The sequence below is a fragment of the Oxyura jamaicensis genome, chromosome 14 (assembly GCF_011077185.1).
Source record: "Oxyura jamaicensis isolate SHBP4307 breed ruddy duck chromosome 14, BPBGC_Ojam_1.0, whole genome shotgun sequence".
Classification (NCBI taxonomy): Eukaryota; Metazoa; Chordata; class Aves; order Anseriformes; family Anatidae; genus Oxyura; species Oxyura jamaicensis.
The window spans coordinates 9,890,884-9,900,219 of NC_048906.1; the positions used below are offsets into that span (position 1 = coordinate 9,890,884).

General features: G+C 41.9%; 2 protein-coding genes across 2 annotated transcripts in view; one reads left to right on the forward strand and one right to left on the reverse strand.

Moving 5' to 3' along the window:
- Positions 1-509, reverse strand: part of GSPT1 (G1 to S phase transition 1) — a 26,982-nt gene extending 26,473 nt beyond the window's left edge. The window contains exon 1 of the mRNA XM_035339414.1: positions 43-509. Within this exon, the coding sequence (XP_035195305.1) occupies positions 43-334 (292 nt within the window). The 5' untranslated portion in view covers positions 335-509. The remainder of the gene's footprint in view (positions 1-42) is intronic.
- Positions 510-4,912: 4,403 nt separating this feature from the next.
- Positions 4,913-9,336, forward strand: part of TNFRSF17 (TNF receptor superfamily member 17) — an 11,029-nt gene continuing 6,605 nt past the window's right edge. The window contains exon 1 of the mRNA XM_035339952.1: positions 4,913-4,980. The gene's annotated coding sequence lies outside the window, so the exon portion shown is untranslated. The remainder of the gene's footprint in view (positions 4,981-9,336) is intronic.

Below are 9,336 nucleotides of genomic sequence, written 5' to 3' on the forward strand. Positions count from 1 at the left end.
CCCCCCCGGCCCCCTCCCGACGCGGCGCCCGGCCCCGCTCACCGTGGGGCGGCGGCGGCAGGCCGGGCGGGGGCGAGGGCGGCGGCAGGCCGGGCGCCGGCCCCCCCCTGAGGAAGGCCGGCACGAACTCGGCGGCGTGGACGTTGGGCACGAAGGGCTTGGCGTTGACGTTCAGCTGCCGGCTGAAGGCCGCCCCCAGCAGCTCCTGCTGGGCCTCGGCCTCCCCGCCCGCCGGGGCGGCCCCCGGGCCGGCTCCGCTGCCCGGCTCGATGTCCGCCTGCTCCCAGCAGTCGGGAGCCGAGTCGCTGCTGCTGCCGCTGCCGTTCGCCTCCATTTTGTGGCTGCCCCACAAGGCTCCGCGGCCCCCAAGCGTCTCCCAGCGGCCGGGGGGAAGGGGGAAGCCGGCGGCGGCACCGACTCAGCACTCGCTCCGCCGATTCCGCGTGTACTCCGCCGCCCCGACGCGCAGCGCGGTGTGGCCTGCCGGAGCTCCCGTACCCCTCCCCGCGGCCTCGCCTGCCGCCATTTTGGTAGTTTTTAGCTCGCCCGGGCTTCGGCCCGCCCTACGGCGAAGGCGAGGCGTGAGAACTACAATACCCATAATGACTTGCGCGAGCTGCTCCCGGCCCGCCTCCCCGGAAGAGATGGGAGATGTAGTTGCCTGCGTTTTCAGCGCGCTAAGAAACTACACTTCCCGTCAGACCCTGTGGAGCCCTTTCGTTTCTACAAGCTCCGCCTCCACTTCCGGGGGGCAGACGGGACATGTAGTTGGCGCCAAGGCCTCAGGCCGGCCGAGAACTACCCGTCCCAGCAGGCCCCGCGCCAGCGCTCCCTCGGGAGACGCTTGTGGGCGGCCCCGCGGGGCTCTGGGAAATGCAGTTCGCAAAGCAGCAGCGGCGGCGGGTGCCGGCTCCGCGTTCCTTCGTGCCCTGTGAAGGGCCCGGGCGGCAGCCGGGCGGGACGGACGCGGCCCCGCCGGGGCAAGGAGCGTGTCCCCGCCGGGCTGCGGCCTAGCGCGGGGCGTGTGTGCCTGACTGGATTCCCCCCCAAACCCGGTCCAGGGGCCAGGTGAAGGCGTGCCGGCCTTTACCTGTGGAAAGCTGCCCCTACCCGCCTCCGGAAAGCCGAGGTTGGGAGTGACAGCGTGGAAACTGCGCCGCTGTTACCTCCGTGTGCCCTCACGTTAAGGTTCCTAACCACGTCTGCTCCCGCTTGAGGTGCCTGTGAACATTGTGCAAAGGTGGCCGTGGGCCGGCAGGACGCGTTAAAGGTTAGGAGTTTGACATTTCCACAGCACACCGACTCAGTTATTGGCTATCATGAAAAAAGTCCCATTAAGCTAGGTTCCCAGTGATCTTGCCACGTACTGAGACCCTTGACTGGTAAGGCTATGAGAACTTCTATTCAGAAATAAGAAAAAAAAAAAAAACACACAACCTGTAAGTTAAGTATCTTTGGAGGAGAAGGGAAGGAATAACAGGAGATATGAGTAGATTTGGTTGGTAGGCAGGACATGGCAGTGGCTGTGTTCTGGCTTGGAAAGTTCAATATAGGTGTTGAGAGCTAGTGCCTGGGAAAAGGGAGGCTGCTGGAGTGCTCGCAGGCGAAGACTGAGTCACTCACAGCGTTATGTTAGGACGCTTTAGGGCAAGTCACAGAGTTGTTTTGAAAGTAGACGGCCTAAAATATAAAGATCCCCATTCAGTGCAAAATCCACTGCAGTTTGGGTTGCAGGACTGCAGAAGCTCTCCTGATGTGGCATTTACATGACTTTATGCTGACTGAAGAACTGGATAGTTTCTGGCGGCACATGAGGAGCAACATGTAAGCCCTTGAAAAGCAAAAAAATCTGTATAGTAGGTAATGTATGTGTTAATGCAGAAATGTACTTCTAACTGATCATATCCAGGGACAACGCCAGTGTGAAGGGCAGCACTTAGAAAAGCTAAAAAGAAAAACTCCCCAACAACAACACAGATAATTAACTTTGAAAGAAAAGAAAAAAAAAAAAGTAAATTAATTCATGACTATACACATGGTTGGTGAAGGTCTTTCCTTCAAGCACCATTGACTTAGCATCACCAGGACCTAAAAAATGAGTTTTAAAGACCTTGTGAAAGCTATTGTCTGGTTATTCCCTTGTCTGGTCTAGCTCCTTTCCAGTTTTCAGGCACACGTTGTTAGGGCTTCTATTATTCAAAGTTGAATGTAATTAGGAAGATTTTAAAATACTACAACAGTAACATGGGTGAGAAGGCTACAGGAGTAAGAGCAGCTAGAATGCTAATGAACACCTCGAGATAGGACGCTCTACTTTTAAAATTCTTTTATCTAAATACTAACCTTTGCTTGTTATGTGACATTTGTTGACCAGGTATCTGATACATTTCATTTAGTATGGAAACAAGGCTTTTGCATTTTTTTTTTCTCCCTATCTGTAAGTCTGTTACTAACTTTTGAAAGCATTGTCCAGCCTCAGCAAATTTCACAAGAGATAAAAGTTAATTAAATTCTTTCAGTTTTTGTGGAAAGAAACAGCTGGATAAAGCAACAAGATTCACACTGGTAATTTTACTGAAGATCAGACAGAAGTAAAATCCTCTTCCCCTAGTGATAACATTTGGAACAAAAAAGGAGCTCGGGGGTTACCACTGTTGAATAATAGATAAAAATCCAGTGGAAACCAAGCTTCGTGAATTCTGCTGACAGAGTAGGTTGCTATTGTACACTTTCCCTGTTGTTAGAAGCATTTAATAGCTCAGGTTTATAGTGACTACAATGCTGCATTACAAGCCTGTTTTTTTTTTTTTTTTTTTTTTTTCTTAATTTGAGCCTTGACAAAGCCTGCAAGTCAGGAGAGGCTTAACTGGAGGCAGGTACTACATTTTCAGAGTAATTAAGGCCTATTTTAAGATTACCAGCACACAGAACATGTAGGCAGCAATTCTTACAAGCACTTTGGCATTCCTTAGAAAGACTTCCTAAATATTTCTGAAACAGAGCTTCGATCTGACAGCTCCCAGATTTGTGCTACTCCTTCTTCTCATCCCTTCTTAGCTTTTTTTTTTTGTTTTGGGGCACAATTGCATTTTGGTTAGAGGTACAGAAGTATGTATGACCACTGATTTCAGGGGAAAATAATTACTTGTGGTATCCAAGATTCCCTCCTTCCCTGACAGATACTTATTTCCTAGGTACTTGCTAGGATATAAGCAATTAGCCCACAGAATTTCAGAAGATGCCAAATGTCCTTCAGAGTGTACAAACCTGTTTTGCAGGCTGTGTCACACACAGGAATTATGTAAACTCAAACACGAAGTTTTTAACAGGGCTAGTAGTTTGTTTTTCCACTTAGGAACAGCTGGTACTCAAAACAAAATCTAAGTGGAATCATGATAATTTTATTGGCAAAATATCGACTGGAATGTAAATAGCGGTGTTCTGTCGAGGTTTTAAAGCATTATAAAATCTTTCTGGGTTTAAATCTCTCTGCATCACAATGTTTAGAATAAATACACTAGTTCTGCTTTTAATAAATACCAAAAAGTTTTTCTCAGTGAGAACCACCTATATTCATCACGACCTATTCATCATCAAATCATGGCTGATTTGCATTATCAAAGCACTACTTAGAAAGTAAGTGATTGGATCACGTCAGAGTGAACAAACTGGGACTGGAGGGCAGAGAAACTATCTCCCCCTCAGTCTCAGTTCTACCCATCCCTGCACTGCCTTCTAGGTCTTGTTAGACACTTTGCAGAATGAGGTCATCCCATTAATCTAGCTAAAGAAAGATCTGTTTTCTTTTTCCTCATGGGCTACTGAAATGAATCAACTCTTAATATGTAAATGCCAGAGCTGATATAAAGTAGGAGGGGGGGACAAGACTTCCTTTTTTTAGTGATAGCTATTCATATATTAAACTATCTCAGGTACTTCCCACAAGTTTGCCACTAGTTTCTAGCCTGAGATAAGTCAATCCTATAGGAGTGAAATGGAAGTCCTCGCTCATATAAAATTAGGACTAGTATTCTCTACTCCAGTGGAACCTTTCGTCCAAGGTTGTTACAAGCACTTTGCACCCTAGCAGACATACCTATAAATACCAGTGTTTCAGTTATGTGAACTGAAGGTGAAAATAAAAATATTTTTTCCTAGACAGCTTCACACAAGTTCACAGCTCCAAACAGTCAACAGCTCACCACCAATATCTAAGCTCAGTGAACTCCATAAAGTAACTAAGGGGGAGAGTAGTTTTAGGGTGCAGGATTATCAGGAAATTGACTCAGTTTGCCTTGAGATCAGATCAATTCCTGAGCTGTTGCAACATGGGGAAAGAAAGTATTTGGCTGAGATTGGGAGGAGCAGGAAAGGAGTAAGCCCTCCCTTTCTGGTGTAGCAGCAAGCTGAAATTCAGCTGACGCATTGTGACGCCATGCCCCGAAACTTAAAAGGTATTCAAATATGTACTTTAGTTATGCACTTTAAATGAGTAGCCTGATATTTAGGATTGCTTTGAAGTCAGATTGACTCTTTAAGAACAAAGCCAAAAGAACAAGTTATTTACCTGCGAGGAAGAAAAGACTACAGATGCAAGATAAATTACTAACATTAGAAGAATAACATAGGAAACAGTGCTCAGCTATGACACTGCCATTATAGAAGCACAGCTCTTCATGTGAGGCACATGTTAAGGAACAATCCCAAAAGGTGTTCTATACATTCAATTAAACATTATGTAAAAGAAACAGGTGGGGTTAGATGAGTCCAGACACTTTTTGTGACAGATATGGATTAAGGATGTACCGAAATTCAAGTGATATACCTCTCTTGAGGGAAAACTGCATTATACATATATATATATATATATATATATATATTTTGGAATAACTTTCATAATATTCACCAGGCCTATGTTTCAGCATGGTAGCTTTTTCAAGAGCTGAATCTATCCTAAGTTCTGCGCGTGTTCTTGGAAGCGTAAGTGAATGACAAAGAGCCTTTTATATTTGCACGAGACCATGTATAATCCAGACTGAGATATCTTGACCTGGAAATGTCTTTTCATCGATTTGTTTGTTTTAACCCTGCTATTTAACAAATGCTGTTTCAGAACCTATTACTCTCCCTCTGCTGGACACTCATATGATTGCCGTATTAGTGTTTTATGTTCAGTTTTATTTTAAGCTCTCTGACTGGAAGAGATATAAATAAAATTATTATTTGGCTTTCCTAATGTGGGAAAGCATAAGCTCTCTTCCACAGTCCAGTTGTAGAATTACTCCAAGCTAACAAATGGGTATCCTCAAAGGAATTCAGCAACGTAACTTTTACATTTTCATTGTGGTTTGGTGAAGAGTGCTTCTGACCTTGACTCCTCTTTCCAAGGCCTCTAATCTAGAGGTAAAGCTTTTCCTTCGGAGCAGTTAAAGCACGTATTGCAGGCTTCATAAGGGGTATACAATCGTTTGTACTTTAGAAAGCAAAAGAAATACATAGATCTGTATACCAAAATACCACACTATACTTCTTTGTTTCCATGTTCTCATTTCTCAAATGCTCCAGATGCTCAGCTCATTATCTTCTGAGATGGTCACGTGTTTCTCACTTTTATATGTGGACACAACATTTCATTCTTTTGCTTGTACATCTCTAGAAATAAAGACTGAAAGGTCTTTTAACAAGAGGCATCCCCCCCCCCCCCCCCCGCTTTTTTTTTCAGTTGACTTTAAATAGAGTTCTCAGCTACGTGATCTATAGCTTAGCTAGCCTGTTGTTTGGATTTGAAAAAGCTTTAAGACAGATGCTAGCTAGTTGCTCATTCAAGGTGCCTCCCTTTGCATGTACAGTCATGGCAGTTTGCTCCGTAGGCAGAATTTCTTCTGTGGTTTTGATGCCACAATCCTCCAAACAGATAAATAGTAGGGGGAGATGGTTCGGTTAAATAATTTTGCTATCAAAACTATTGTTTATGTACGTTTTTTGTTTGTTTGTTTTGCAATTAAAGATCAAAATAAAGATTGGGGTGTTTATAAATCTTATGGCAATTGAAAATGTTGTAAATAACAAAAGGATTACTTAACGTGGAAGGAATGTGCTGAGCAAAGAACACATCTAAGGAAGGGAAGAATGAGATCACTGTAATGATGTATACAGTGACCGAGTTAGGAATTTAAGTGATGGGGGAATCTGTTTTGAAGAAAGGCAGACTGTGTGATTTTAGAGCCAGGTGTAGGATCAGTGGGAGGAGGTGTCATTTCAGTGAAGATACTGAAGCAGCTGGAAATAAATCCTGTTAAATACAACCCAGATCTGTGTTCAACTGTTCCTATGCTTTCATCTTGTTACTTTGTTAGCAACATTGTGATTAGGAAATTAACCTTCTGCTTCGTCCCAGTAATTTTGCTTTCACCCTTAAGTTTGTCGGATGTGGCGAGTAAACATTATGAGCACAGTATGTATAAATTCTCTGGAAGTGACAAATTGAAACAGAGCGTATTTTGGCTCCCCTGAGACAAATTTAAGAATCTCGGAGGTTGGGATGCTGATTTGACTGAGCAGCAACATTAACTTTTAAGTTCCAAGTCCTCAACAGATTTTCTTCCACTGGTTATAAGCTAGTATTTTTTCTAAAATGGAGTTAAATAATGGAGAAAATTTACAATTCTGGTTACAATAAAATACTTAAGCTTTTAGCTTGATGCAAAGATTTAAAAAAATGCAGAAAAAGTGGTTAGTGTTTAAAGTGGGGCTTACAGTCTGACATGGATAGATGCACAAGGCAAGTCCCTACTATCAAACAGAGTTCAGCTGTACCTGATACAGTTTTTCCAGGCTATGTTAGCAAAGAATGTATTTGTGAGCTAATGAAAATGTTGATCTTAGCTCTGAAAATATCCATATAGGTTGTTAATGCAGGGTACATAGAATGCTGTGTAATCACACCTTTTCTTATGGCATCAACTACCTGACATGCAGAAGCTCAGAGTTCCCATGTCTGCTGTTGGGTTCCGTAACTTTTTTAGGCCAAATCTCCTGCATTATACACGTGTAAGAGTTTTACTGCACTTATGTTTCATACAGAAATTTTATGTGCTGTGTCCTGGGAAGTGGGAATAGAAAATTAGTTCCACGTGGGATTTTCATATGCTTCTCCTTCCCCCTCTCCCCCCACTTCTTAATTCTCCAAAATTTCAGTGGAGGGAACATTTTGTCCATTAGAGATCCTGTAAGATTTTAGTTTCAGCAGCGACTAAAGCAAAATGGCATTATTGTTAAGAAGAGAGAACATCATTTGATTTTTAATGCTCTTCAATAGCCCTTTATCATGTTGTTGCAGGAAGTAGTTATTTTGTTATGAAATCTTGAGGATGTAATAGTGAGCTTGTTTCTAGATAGAACTAATTACTCTGGAATTATTATTATATGCCACTATTTTTATGCCAGAAAATGTCATTTGCATAAGGAATTATTCTGGAATAGGGATAACTAAATCAATTAGAATTTTCCTCCTGTTTTGGGAGAGAGCAAATATTGGCAACGTGAGACCCTACAAGTTAGTTTGAAATAAAGTAATTGTTGTTACCTAAACTTGTCCACAGAGACTGAATGGCTATAAGGTTTGGCTAAATCTATCAGAAGAAACAATCTTGTCAGACTGTAGTGTCTGCTAAGCTCTTCATGTCATTCACGAGTGTTCATGCACATGTATTTTTCTTGTAACTCCATTAATCCTGTTGGGACTATATCGCTGATTAATTTTATTTATTTTTTCCCATCTGCAAAGTCACTAAAATAGTAGTATGTGGGAGATTATTGTTGCAATACAACATGTAAGTGCTTACATTAAGAAACAAAGGAAAAACTATGTTCTGTGGAAACTATTGCACCATCATAAAAATGTCACTGGCATTTTAAGAAGTATTAGCTTAATCCAAACTTCCTTGCACATTTATTGTTTTATGCATTGTCCTTAGTAGTTACATAACTATGTTGGCACATGTGGAATATCAGAGGAATGAAAAGATCATCTTCCTACCCCAGAGGGAAAGCCTATTAACACTGCTTTTCTTTACTATGTAGTTCTTCTTGTAACTTCTTGTAACTTGTAACTTACCTTCTAGCTAAGGAAGTTTAGAGCAGAGGAAAGGATGCAGAAGTTTTCTGACATTTAGTTGATGATGTTTATACTATTGCTATTTTAATTACTGCTTTTAAGGAACATTTCTTCTTTGAGTTGTTGGTTTTTGTTTTTAATCGTTTTTGGAAATACCAGCTGTAGCAACAGCAACATCTCTCTTTTCAAAGCCGTAGTCTAATTAAAATGTGCTGAACCAAACAGGCAAAATCCACATTTTGTACTGTGCCTGAACAAAATTAAACAAAATTATGCCTAAAAAGAGCATTGTTCTTTGCTGCATGTAAAAGTTGATGAGCACAACGGATCCTTTAACAACCCCTTTCTTTTGTTTATTAACAGTGTGTACCCTATTCCTAGAACACTTTATCTCCTCCCAGCCATAGTATACAATTAACAGAATATGGATTTCTGAAAATAATTTTTTCATTTTTTCAGATGACTTTAATGCTTTCTAAGGAGATAACTGTCTGTAAGAGTGCTGTTCCTTGAAGTGCAGAAACTTCTGGGAAGAAAACCTTTTTTTTTTTTTTTTTTTTTTTTTTTTTTTTCTGTATGTGCATTAATCTCAGAGATTTTTAGGATTGTTGTGATGAGGCCATTTATACAGGACTCTTTTCTTTGGACTCTCTTTTCTCTCTTTAGAGAATTGGAGAGGACCAAGCCTGTACTGCCTATACTAAACTACTTGAAAGTGTAGGTTGGTTAGTTGCCTTTGTGGGGGACTGCGGGGTGGAGGCTTACATATGCTACCCAGAAGAGCTGTATCAGCACAAAATGACCGTTGTAGAAGCAACTCTATAGCCAGAAGAATTCTGCTGTAAGCCTTAGCTCATGTTGTTTGTGAAGGGAATGTAATAGCACTAGCAGAAATCCCTCTTTTGCTTGTTAAATGCTATGTAATTATGCCAACAGAATTTCTGAAGTACAGCCAGGCAAAAAAGCTGGCAGAAGCATGAAAAGAGAAATCCCAAAGCAGTGTCAAAACAAAGCTTAGTTGTTGAAGTTGTGTGGTACATAGACCTTGAGCCAATGATTTAAGAGATGAATTTCAGTCTTTATGTTTTCTTATCGACAAAATAGTATTATTTTGGGGGTATTCTGTCCAGAACTTTAATTTTATTATTTCAGTGTTGAAATTCAGAGGTGTTTTTTCTTTCTTTCTTTCTTTCTTTCTTTCTTTCTTTCTTTCTTTCTTT